The following is a 12,464-nucleotide window of genomic DNA, read 5'->3' as shown; positions in this document are numbered from 1 at the left end:
CAGGAAGCTGAGATCTGAGGATCACAGTTGGAAGGCAGCCAGGGCAAGAAAATACATGAGTCTCTTCTCTCCAACAAACTACTCAGAAAAAAACCAAAACTGTAAGTGGTGCTGTGGCTCAAGTGGTAGAGTACTAGCCTTGAGCAAATGAACCTCAGGGATAGCGCCCAAGCCCAGAGTTTAAGCCCTAGGACCTGAGGCAAAAAAAAAAAGGCAAAAAGGCAAAAAGGCTGGGGATGTGGCTCAAGGAGGAAAACAAATTTGGGGCCCAGACTTCAGTCGTTAGTACTGGAAGAGAAAAAAAAAAGACATCTTGTAGTCAGATGTGATAGTACACACTTGTAATTCCAACACTCAGGAGCCAAGCTAGGAAGATCATGAGTCTTAAAACAGTTTAAGCTACAATACTAAGTCCCTGTCTCAAAAAAAAAAAAAAAAAATCAAGCCAGGCACTGGTGGCTCACACCTGTAATTCTAGCTACTCAGGAGGCTGAGATCTGAGGATCACGGTTCTATGAGACTCTTATCTCCAATAAGCCACCAGAAAACCAGAAGTGGTGCTGTGGCTCAAGTGGTAGAGTTCTAGCCTTGAGCTGAGGAGCTGAGGGACAGTGTCCAGGCCCAGAGTTCAAGCCCCATGACTGACCAAAAAAAAAAAAAAAAAAAAATCAAACCAAGCTGGATGCTGATGGCTCATGCCTGTATTCCTAGTTACAAAGGAGGCTCAGATCTGAGGATCTTGGTTCAAAGCCAGCCTAGGTAGAAAAGTCCACAAGACTCTATTTCCAATTATCCAGCAAAATGCCGGTGTGGAGGTATGGCTCCAACAGTATAGTACTAGCTGTGAGTACCAAAGCCAAGTGAGAGCATGAGGCCCTAAGTTCAAGCCCCAGTACTCCATCCTTCCACTTTCATGCTTGAATCTCCTCCTGAGCATCACTGTCAATATATACTTGAACACCTTCAGTGATGGAGCACTCACTACCTGTTGAGACCTCACTGGACAATCTTTTTATGTACTGGGGCTTGAACTCAGGGCTTCAAGCTCTTGCTTCGCTTTTATGCTCAGAGCTAGCCCTGTATCACTTGAGCCACACCTCTACTTCCACTTGTTGTTGTTGTTGTTGTTTTGGTGTGTGTGTGTGTGTGTGTGTCCTGGGCACTGCCCCCAAGCTTTTGTGTTCAAAACTAGTGCTCTACCATTTAAACACACTTCCCCTTCCAGTTTTTTGCTGATTAATTGTAGATAGGAGTGTCTTGGGCTTTTCTACTGGGGTTGGCTTGGAATCTTGATCCTCAGATCTCACCCCCTTGAGTAGGTAGGATTACAGACATGAGCCACTGGCATGTGACTTGAATGTCTATACAGTACTACTGATTGGAATGGAAGACAACTCCTCACCTGATAACTTGGATGATTTAGCTGCTGCAGTCTCCTACTGCTCTTGGATTCATCCCCAAGCCTATTGGATCTTTCCCTCTAAGAATGGATGTGGCCAGGAAGGTCAGTCCAGCTGTGAACGTGTCTCCTACTTTGAACTTTCCCATGCTCCCTTGCAGCTTGGGGAGGACTCTGATTATGATAAACTGAGCGACATGGTGAAATACCTTGATCTGGAACTCCACTTTGGCACCCAGAAACCTGCAAGTGAGTGGCCTGATGGCCTGGCGGCAGGGGCGGGGGGAGGGAAAGGGGGGAAGGCCTACCTCCTGCCTTCTGTGTTGTCATCAGAGACTCTACCCTAAGGTCTGATGGACTGTCATTTATCCAATGTATCTAAAAACTTTCAAGCCCTGGGTTAGTTTCCCCCACACCCCATCTCAAAGTAGAGATAATAATAGTTGCCATTTACTATATACTCACCAAATTCCAGGTACTCTGACTTCTATGTGAATCCCTTGACAACACTACCAAGTACATCAAACGATCACCCCCACTTTCTTTTTTTTTTTTTTTTTGGTCCGGTCGTGGGGCCTGAACTCTGGGCCTGGGCGCTGTCCCTCAGCTCTTCAGCTCAAGGCTAGTGCTCTGCCACTTGAGCCACAGCACCACTTCCGGCTTTTTTCTTTTTGCTTATGTGGTGCTGAGGAATCAAACCCAGGGCCTCAGGCATGCAAGGCAAGTGCTCTACCACTGAGCCACCTTCCCAGCCCCACCTCCACTTTCTAAGGAGGAAACAGAGAGGCTAGGTAATTTGCGCTAAGTCACACAGCCCAGAATAGGGTAAAATGGACCACCTGTTCTAGCCTCCCTCTTCTACAGTCCCTTTCTGAAAATCTCCTGGTAATGAGTGAGTGGTTAGGTGAGACTCCAAGCAGCCAGAGTCCTGGTTACCTATGGCAGGTGGTCCCAGGATGGAGAAGAAAGAGGAACTATGTGAAGTGTTGAGAAATGTGACTTTTCATTGCTCTGCTAGCTTAGTCCAGACAGGCCAGAGGAGAGAGTGCAATTGGGGGAAGGGGGAGGGACATATGTCACAGGCCAAGTACATTGGACTGAACCTGGGAATGAGGAGAGTAGGGATGCTTGGAGCTGATTTAGTCAAGGTGGTGCCTGCGGAGAGGGGTCTGCTGAGGTTGAATGTGTGGTCATACTTCTCCTAGTAGACCCAGCCCTACCCACCTTCAGCCCCTATTAAGTTATCCGTTTTCTCTTCCAGAGCCAGTTCCCCGGCCTGAACCCTTTAGGAAGAAGGAAGTGGTAGAGATCCTGTCCCACAAGAAGGCCTACAACACCTGTAAGGGGCCAGAGACTCCTGGGGATTCTAAAGGTGGACAGTGGCCTTCCTTCTGGGTCACAGTCTTAGGCAAGGGTCCAGGCCCTCGCCACCCGGTTAGCTGAAGGAAAGCTGCCAGGTCCTACAGCTAATAAGATCCCAGCTGGATGCAGGTGCCAGACTTGGTATCATGCTTTATTGGCCAATCCCTCAATTCTCGTCTTGCCTCTAACCACGTTCTCTACTCTGCTTCTCAGACCCCGCCCCAGTTCCCTGTTTTGCACTCATGGGTTTCTGTCCTCGAAGACCCGTTCCTCACTGTTTAATCTGCACTCAAAGACCCTTTCCATCAGTGGAACCAAACACGCTCCGTCCCCTAAGGGGCTTCTCTCAGGCCCCGCCCACTTCCTAATCCCAGACCCCATCCAATAGTTTGTGGCCCAATTTAATAGGTCCGCCCATTCTTCGGGCTCCGCCCCTAGCTCATCCTCCTGACCTCGCCCACCTCGAGTTAATCACCACTACCATCACCTCCCCACCCCCGGCTCCACCCAATAGCATGTGGCCAATCTTGATGCCCCACCCCCTCCCAACCCAGTTCCTAGTCCTGCCCCAACCCCGCCCACCTAGCACCCGTGCCCCAGCTTATCTTCACGAGGCAGCTCACCTCAGTCTCCACCCAATAGAGTGCTTGCTAATCTTGAAGCCCCGCCTCATGCGCCTGGCCCCGCCCCCCGCCTGGCCCCGCCCCCAAGCTCTTCCTCGCGGCTTCACCCTCAGCCATCCTCCTGGCGCACCTGAAGCTGAGCCCCGCGGAGCTGCGGCAGGTGCTCATGAGCATGGAGCCCCGACGCCTGGAGCCCGCGCACTTGGCACAGCTGCTGCTCTTCGCACCCGACGCCGACGAGGAGCAGCGCTACCAGGCTTTCCGCGAGGCGCCCGGCCGCCTCAGTGAGCCTGACCAGTTCGTCCTGCAGGTTCCTCAGCCGCATCCTCCACCCCCAAGGCCAAGGCCGTCTCCCTTAGGGCTCCAGCTGTAGCTGGGGCGTGGGGCCTGCTTCTGCCTCTCTGACCCAGTTTGACTCCTCCACGGCCATTCCCCCCCTGAGGTCAATGTTGATGGCATGTTAGTGTCTCTAGGGAGCCTGCTTACTTTCCCCTACTCGACTCAAGCTGAGAGCTGGCCCTTCCCCTAAGCTTTGGTGGGGCAGAGGGTCCCCTGGTGGGAGATTGATGAATCCCCACCCTGCTTTCGTGGCAGATGCTGTCTGTTCCCGAATACAAGACCCGCCTGCGCAGCCTCCACTTCCAGGCCACCCTCCAAGAGAAGACCGAGGAGATCCGAGGCAGCCTCGAGTGCTTACGACAGGCATCCCTGGAGCTCAAAAACAGCCGGAAACTCGCCAAGATATTAGAGGTCAGGAGACATCCCCTTCCTGACAGCCTAACCTTCTGTCCTCTGGTACTTGCCACCTGAGCACAGGTGGGTGGGTACTTGGGCACCATCAGCCCACTTTATTCCCCACAGTTTGTCTTGGCCATGGGCAACTATCTCAACGATGGACAACCCAAGACCAACAAGACCACTGGCTTCAAGATTAACTTTCTAACAGAGGTGAGGGTCAGGCAGCAGTAATTTGCCATACCTCCTAGGCTAGGAAGGCAAGCCTGAGTTGTGACAGAGGGGAGGAGAGAACATGAGCCAGGAGGAGATTTAAGCAAGGCCCTGGTGCTCTCACCTCTTACCCTAGCTATTCAGAAGGATGAGACATGGGGGGATCATGGTTCAAAGCAAGCCTGGGCAAAAGAGTCCAGGAGATTCCATCCCCAATTAACCAACAAAATGCTGGTCTGGAGGTGTGGCACAGTGGTAGAGTATTAGCTGTGAGCAAGAAAGCTGAGCAAGAATTCAAGCCCCATCCCAGCAAAAGAAAATGGACCTAGAAACATTGTAGATTTATTCAAGATTTGAATAACTACTTAATAACAATAATTTTTTTTTTTAAATAGAGGGGCTGGGAATGTAACCTCCTGGTAGAGTGCTTGCTTAGCATGCATGAAGCCTTGGGTTCCATTCCTTAGCACCACATAAACAGAAAAAGCTGGAAGTGGCACTGTGGCTTAAGTGGTAGAATGATAACCTTGCACAAAAGAAGCTCAGGGACAGTGCCCAGGTCCTGAGTTCAAGCCCCAGGACAGGCAAAAAAAAAAAAAATCCAACATAGAAAATTAAGGCCAACCATATAGGGAGGAAAAGTTGAGGCCATGTTCCCAGGCATCTGATGAGTCCTGAAGGAAGATGTGTTTTGGGTCACTTGCAGCTGAACTCCACCAAGACAGTGGATGGGAAGTCCACCTTCCTGCACATCCTTGCCAAATCGCTGAGCCAGCACTTCCCAGAACTCCTGGGCTTTGCTCAGGACCTGCCCACTGTGCCTCTAGCAGCCAAAGGTAGGCTTGGGTGCAAGACTAGGGAAGCAGATGCTTGCTGTCCTGGCCTTAAATGTGTCCTAATGAGGCTTCCATCCTCTTCCTTACAGTGAACCAACGGGCCCTGACCGGTGACCTGGCTGACCTCCATGGCACCATAAGTGAGATACAGATGGCCTGCCAGAACATGTCTCCATCTAGTGAGGACAGGTTTGCTGTGGTCATGACTGTATCCTCTGAACCAAAGAGAGACTTCCAGAGCCTCATTGAGCCAATACTACAGCTTGTACAAAATGTTCCTTCCTCCATCCCCTTTCATTTCACATAATACCTCAATGTTTGCTAATGTGGAAATCAAGCTATTCAGATGAGGCCCCCTCATTCTAGCATCCATCAGTCCAGGGGTGCCGGCCTGCTTATATAGACTTGGAAATCTCCAGAGCAATGATAGAAGATCTCTCTACAGAGGCACTTGAGCTGGTCCATCCAACAGGCTGAGGCCAAGATCTTGACTTAGTAGCTTACCAGCTATGGGATTTCAGCCATTCCATTTATACCTCTTTGAGCCCAGTCTTCTCATTAGTACAGAGTAGTCATGAGAATTCCATACAGAATGACTCATGGCCATCTCATATTGTAAAATTCATTCAGTCCATTTCCAAGAGTTCTCAAAGTCTCAACAATTCCAACATTGGTCAAGTGTCTAAATCTGGAGTCTCTATGAAACCCCAGGGCATTCTTGTAGCTGTGAAACCCTGTAAAGTCAAAAAGAAGTTATAAGCCAGGCACCAGTGGCTTACGCCTGTAATCCTAGCAACTCAGGAGGCTGTGATCTGAGGATTGTGGCTCAAAGCCAGCCCAGGCAGGAAAGTTTGTGAGACTCGTATCTCCAATTAACCACGAGAAAACAGGAAGTGGCACTGTGGATCAAGTGGTAGAGTGCTAACTTTGAGCTGAATTGCTGAGGGACAGTGCCCAGGTCCAGAACTCAAGCCCCACGATCGACAAACAAACAAAAGAAGCTACATACTCTCACCATACAATAGCACAAAAGTCAACCTTTCCACTCTTGAAGGGAAAAATGCAGAACTAGAAAAGAAGAATAGTACCAAAGCAAAACCAAATACAGTAAGGCAGACATCATATCCTGTAGCTCTATCTATGGCATCCAGGGTAGCTGGTGGCAGACAGCATGTAGAAAGACAAGAAGGGACCAAAGGCAACATACCCCTAGGGACCCACCCTTGTGACCTATTTCCTCCATTTCCTAAAGTTTCCATAACCCTTCAAAATAGTGTCACCAGCCAGGAACACTTCAAGTTATCTGATTTGGTCATAGTTGGAGCTTCACCATTTGAACCATACCAGTCCTGCTTTTTGCTAGTTAGTTGGAGATGGAGACTAAAAATTTTTCCTGCCTTTTCTGACTTTTTGTGTTGAACAAATTATACGTTTCCAGGACTTCTTCCTGTCCTAAGTACTGGTAATACATAGAGAAACCAAACTTGACCTTGGAGGACAGAAAATGTACTTGTGAAAAAATTTCAGGCTGGGCACTGGTGGCTTGCACCTGTAATCCTAGCTACTCAGGAGATCTGAGGATCACAGTCAAAGCCAGCCTAGCCAGGAAAGTACACAAGACACTTATCTCCGATAAATGACTCAGAAAAAGCCAGAAGTAGTGCTGTAGCTCAAGTGGTAGAGCACAAAGAGTCTCAGGGACAATGCCCAGGCCCTGAGTTCAAGCCCCAGGACTGGCCAAAAAAAAAGGGGGGGGGGGAAGGAAGGGAGAAAAGAAGGAAGGAAGGAAGAGAGACATAGAGAAAGGAAGAAAATAAGAGCGAGCATGGAGTCAGATATGGTGCTATACAACTGTAACCCCAATTACTAGAGAGACATAGCCCTGCCTGGGACTCACTTCCAAGTTCCAAGGTGAGTTTAGTGGGCAGGGGTGGGCCTGTAAGGCCTCAGGCAAAGCAGGAAGGGAGAGCCCAGACTGGGGTCCCAGCCTGGCAGGAGAGGATCAGTAGGCATCTAGTGGTGGCTGTTTCCTTAACCTATGCCCTGCTCTAGTCCTTCCTGGAGACAGCCCAGCCTGCATTGCGGGCGCTGGACGGGCTTCAGCGCGAAGCTATGGAGGAGCTGGGCAAGGCACTGGCCTTCTTTGGGGAAGATTCCAAAGCCACGACATCGGAGGCCTTCTTTGGCATCTTTGCTGAGTTCATGAGCAAGTTCGAGGTGAGCCAAGGTGATGGCTGAAGGTGCCCCCTAGAGAAGGTGGGACCCAATATCATACGAGGGTTTTGTCCCCTTTTCTGGTCATCAAGCTGAGCTCTGGGGGTGGGAGGCAGGGAGGTTGGCAAAGCCCTGACCACCCCCTTCCATTATGCACCCTCCAGAGAGCGCTCAGCGACCTGCAGGCTGGCGAGGGCCCTCGCAGCTCCGGAATGACTTCACCCCTAGCCTGGTGACAGCTACCATGAAGAATCCTCTGCATGGAGGCAGACACAGGAGCTGGCCACACCCCAGGGCAGCCAGGATGCTGTGGAGGTCGAGGTCAAGGGCACAGATTGTACAGCAAAGGGAGGTGGGGGGGAGCCTGAGCGCAGCCTGTCTACCTCAACCCCAGCCTCCTCCACCCATCCTCCACCTAGGCCCGGACTCCAGGGCAGCAGGAATGGTGGCAGCCAAGCCCACTCTATGCTTTCCTGGACCTCCTGAATCTTCTTTCTCTCTGTGGAGCCATTAAATAAAGTGTTGCTGTGCACCCTGTGTGGGTGGATTGCAAAGCAGGGCAATGTCTGCTGTCTGGCAAGAGGATCATTGGCACTAAGGATATTCCCATGGGCCTCAATGAAGACGGATACCATGGGTTTGTCCCACTAAGCCAACAATCAGAAGGCCTGGGAGGGGCTGCTTACCCTCTTAAAGGGCAGTACAAAGGAAGTTAGGCAGGAAGGATGGAGTGACCCAAATGCCTAGGTGACTGATCTTAGAAATGGCAATTGACGGCAGTGAGGGACAGGAAGAGAGGTGCCTCCATCCTCAGAATCTCAGCTTCCTGAGTAGCTAGGATTGCAGGTGTGAGACACCAGCACCCAGCCAGAATTGCCATTTAATCCAGTAGACAAAGTTGATCTCATTTAGGTGATCACTTTCCCAAGTGAAGGGGTCGGGAATGAACTACAGGTCCTCCAGATTGTGAAAGGAAAGGATAAGAGCTAGGTGGCAGGGGACAGAATTGGGTGGCTGATTGCTAGCTTTCTCATCCAGATGTTAACAGCAGTCCTTGGCACAGATCATAAGCCCAGGGCAAGTTCAGAAGCAGACACACAATCTGGGATGGAGGAGGGATTCTGAGGCTGCTTTAAATGTCTGGAGATAGAGATGGGAGTTAGCTGGATGCACAGGTGGAGCAGCTGGAGCAGCAAGCAAGGATTACATACAACTGGTTTTCCCTGCTCTGGTTGGCAGATCCTTGCAACGACTTCCTAACTTCTTCCCTGCACATTTATTCCATGGAAGTCTGAAATGGACGTTCAACCTCTTCTTGTCCCCACCAGAGTCAAATGACTAATGTTTCTCCCAGACAGAATTTGGGGCCCATTTGGTCTTTCTCAGTCTTCCAGCATTTGTCTCTGAGCCCTTGTGTGTTCTCCCTTTGTTTCTCACTCACACATACTATATAAAAATGTTTAAACGGGGGCTGGGAAGGTGGCTCAGTGGTAGAGCGCTTGCCTTGCATGCATGAGGCCCTGGGTTCGATTCCTCAGCACCACATAAGCAGAAAAAAAGCTGGAAGTGGTGCTGTGGCTCAAGTGGTAGAGCGCTAGCCTTGAGCTGAAGAGCTGAGGGACAGTGCCCAGGCCCAGAGTTCAGGCCCATGACCGGACCCCTCCCCACAAAAAAATGTTTAAACATGTTAGGCACCTGTAATCCTACCTACTTAGAAGCCTGAGATCTGAGGAGAGTGGTTCAAAGCCAACCATGGCAGGAAAGTCAATGACTCTCTATCTCCATTAACCACCAACATCAGAAGAATTGGAGTTGTGGCTCAAGTGGTAGAGCACTATCCTTGAGTTAAAAAAAAAAAAAAAACTCAAGAACAGTGCCCAAGCCCTAAATTCAAGCCCCAGGACTGGCACACACAAAAATTCCCATTTGAGGTCCATAGAGATTATACAGATTGCACCAGGCATGATCCCGAGGCCCAGCGACATCCTTTTGGCATTTTTCTGGAAATTAGAAACACAAGATCCAACCCCTGGATTGCACAGTTTGGAAAGCCAAAGCACTAGCTAGAAATTCTCCCTTATATGCCTTGTATCTGTTAGCTACTTGTCACAGCAATACTTGGTAACAAATTACTCCCTAAGCAAGCTCAGTGCCTTAAAATAACAACCACTTATTGCTCATGAATGTATGGGTCACCTGAACACTTCTGATCTGAGCTGGACACAGAAGGCTCATCCCTGATCTGTAATCAATACATTGACTGAGTGGCTGGGAAGGTGGCTCAGTGGTAGAGCGCTTGCCTTGCATGCCTGGGTTCGATTCCTCAGCACTACATAAGCAAAAAAGAAAAAAGCCGGAAGTGGTGCTGTGGCTCAAGTGGTAGAGTGCTAGCCTTGCACTGAAGAGCTGAGGGACAGCGCCCAGACCCAGAGTTCAGGCCCCACGACCGGACCCAAAAAAAAAAACAAAAAATACATTGACTGAGCAGCTTTGCAAACCATGTAAGGAGCTCCTCCACATCTGGAATCCTGGCTGAGAGAGCTTGGGCATTCTGGGTGTGATTACTTGGTCTCCCCCCAATAAGAGTCACTTACCCACAGGAGAGGAAGCAGAGGTCCTTCCATTTCTTCCACCACGTTCATCACCAAGCATCATCCATTGGTGGCTTTGAAAACCACATTGCACAGGCTGTGCATTCAAGGATGTGTGGGAGATTGGGGATAGCGTGTGTGTGTGTGTGTGTGTGTGTGTGTGTGTGTGTGTGTGTGTGTGGTGTGTGTGTGTGTGTGTGGTGTGTGTGTGTGTGTGTGACAGTTCTAGGGCTTGAACTCAGGACCTAACACTCCCATCTGGCTTTTTCACTCAAGGCTGGCACTCTGTCACTTGAGCCACAGCTCTACTTCTAGCTTTTTGGTGGCTCATTAGAGATAAGGGTCTCACAGACTTTCCTGCCTGAATTGGCTTCAAACTGTGATCCTCAGATCTCAGCCTCCTGAAAACTAGAATTACAGACTTGAGCCACTATACCCTTCTTTAGCACGTGTGTGTGTGTGTGTGTGTGTGTGTGTGTGTGTGCACTGAGAGTTTTGAACACAGGGCCCCTGCTTCCTAGGCTAGCACAAAACCACTGAGCCATACCCTCAAACCTATTTTACCCTAGTTATTTTTAGGTTTGAGTCTTGTTTCTGCCCAGGTAGGTTACCTGAGCCAGGCCACTGTGGAGATCATAGATGTGTACCACCACATCCAACCTTCCCCCCATGGTGACAGTCTGGTGCACTTTGCTTCCCCAGGTTTGTTGGTACTGTGATCTCCTCAATCTCAGTCTCATGTAGCCTGGGATGACAAGCATGCACATCTGTACCTATGGGTTGAAAGGGGGTCTTAGGAACTTTAGCCTCAAACTGTAATCCTCCCAGGTGTGATCAGGAGCTGGTGCCAGCTGGTTTAGCTTAAGAACTTTATGAGTATCTTCATCAGCATTTTGATGACACTTTAGCAGATATCAGCTTTCTGGATGATGGTGATAGTGCAAATCTGTGGTCCCAACTATCAAGAGAAGGAAAAAAAAAATCTCAGTTTGAGGATCAAGAACATTAGACCCTAACTCAAAGGAGCCGAGTACTGGTGGCTTATGCCTGTAATCCTAGCTACTCAGAAGGCTGAGATATGAGGCTCACAATTCAAAGCCAGCCCGGGCAGGAAAGGCCATGAAACACTTATCTCCAATAAAACTACCCAAAAACCGGAAGTGGCACTGCAGCTCAAGTGGTAGAGCTCTACCCTTGAGCTGAAGAGCTGAGGGACAGCGCTCAAGCCCAGAGTTCAAGCTCCATGACCGACAACAACAACAAGGGAGTCGTGGATCATTCCTATGATCCTGTAGGATCATCACTATAATCCTATATGAGAGACACTCTGGTGGCTGAGATTTACACTTCAGTTAGAAGCAGATTGAGCAGAGAAGTTTGAGAGATTACATCTCCAAAATAACCAGCAAAAAACATGGTTGGAGAGATGGCTCAAGTGGTAGAGCACCTGCCTAGCAAACAAACATCAAGAATGTGAGGCCCTGAGTTCCCACTGGCAAAAATATATAAAGCTAAAAGCTAATATTTTACAGAGAAACTATTCTATTGGGTGAGACTTTTCCCCCTTGCATATGCATCTATAATCTTTTACAAATGTATCCTTAACCACATCCCCTATCCCAGAGCTATTTCTCCATCTGTGTCAAGTAACTGCCTCTTCTGTGACCATCAATCACTAGCCATTGGCTCTTTCTGACTCTCCTTTCTGTCCTTGAAATACCTTGGTGGCTGTTGGCCTCTCCTTCTGCTTCAGAGCCAATGTCTTCAGATATTATTTGCACCTGCTACCTCTATGGTGCTCCACTTACCAGTGGGCACACTGAAGTCTGCTTTCTCTTCCTCGAACCTATGAGAACCCCAGGATTGGAAGCCAGAGGGAAAGCTTAGTCTCCTATCTTCTTTGACCTTTTAAGTTGGGACACTATTTACCTTCCCTTAGTAAATTCTCACACACCCCGAGTTCAGCCACTCACGGTGTATCTGCTGATAACTCCACCATCTCATTGGCCCTGCTGCTTCCAGCCACTACATACAACAGGTGCTCTATAACTGACCACTAGATCAAACAAAAAAATTGCATCAAGATAGAATGCTACCAAGTTACTCAAGAATATGAACTTCTCCAGGCCAGGTATGGCAGAGCATGCCTGTAATCCGGCTATGTTGGAGGTGGAGGTGGTAGGTTTGTGTTTTGAGACTGGCTTGGGGCTATAAAATAAAGCAAAAAGGTCTAGACACCGGGCACCAGTGGCTCACACCTGTAATCCTATCTACTCAGGAGGCTGAGCTCTGAGGATTATGGTTCAAAGCCAGCCCAGGCAGGAAAAGTCCATGAAACTCTTATCTTCAATAAACCACTAGAAAACCGGAAGTAGCGCTGTGGCTTAAGTGGTAGAGCACTCACCTTGAGCTGAAGAGCGCAGGGATAGCACCCAAGCCCAGAGTTCAAGCCCCACGACCAACCAAAAAAAAAAAAAGGGCTAGACTTGTG

The 12,464-nt window shown here is 49.3% G+C and overlaps 1 protein-coding gene across 5 annotated transcripts in view; it reads left to right on the top strand.

Annotated features, from left to right (window-relative positions):
* Positions 1-7,919, top strand: part of LOC122113766 (Grid2 interacting protein) — a 39,013-nt gene extending 31,094 nt beyond the window's left edge. For all 5 annotated transcript variants that reach the window (XM_042686846.1, XM_042686845.1, XM_042686850.1 and 2 more), the window contains 9 exons: positions 1,561-1,648; positions 2,661-2,738; positions 3,498-3,694; positions 3,979-4,134; positions 4,246-4,332; positions 5,039-5,168; positions 5,258-5,376; positions 7,221-7,385; positions 7,547-7,919. In XM_042686846.1, coding sequence (XP_042542780.1) covers positions 1,561-1,648; positions 2,661-2,738; positions 3,498-3,694; positions 3,979-4,134; positions 4,246-4,332; positions 5,039-5,168; positions 5,258-5,376; positions 7,221-7,385; positions 7,547-7,618 — 1,092 coding nt within the window. In that variant the 3' untranslated portion in view covers positions 7,619-7,919. The remainder of the gene's footprint in view (positions 1-1,560; positions 1,649-2,660; positions 2,739-3,497; positions 3,695-3,978; positions 4,135-4,245; positions 4,333-5,038; positions 5,169-5,257; positions 5,377-7,220; positions 7,386-7,546) is intronic.
* Positions 7,920-12,464: the final 4,545 nt, after the last annotated feature.

The sequence above is a fragment of the Dipodomys spectabilis genome, unplaced genomic scaffold (genome assembly GCF_019054845.1).
Source record: "Dipodomys spectabilis isolate Male_0828 unplaced genomic scaffold, ASM1905484v1 ptg000098l, whole genome shotgun sequence".
Classification (NCBI taxonomy): Eukaryota; Metazoa; Chordata; class Mammalia; order Rodentia; family Heteromyidae; genus Dipodomys; species Dipodomys spectabilis.
The sequence above is the reverse complement of the archived record's forward strand: the minus strand, read 5'-3'. Positions and strand labels throughout refer to the sequence as shown.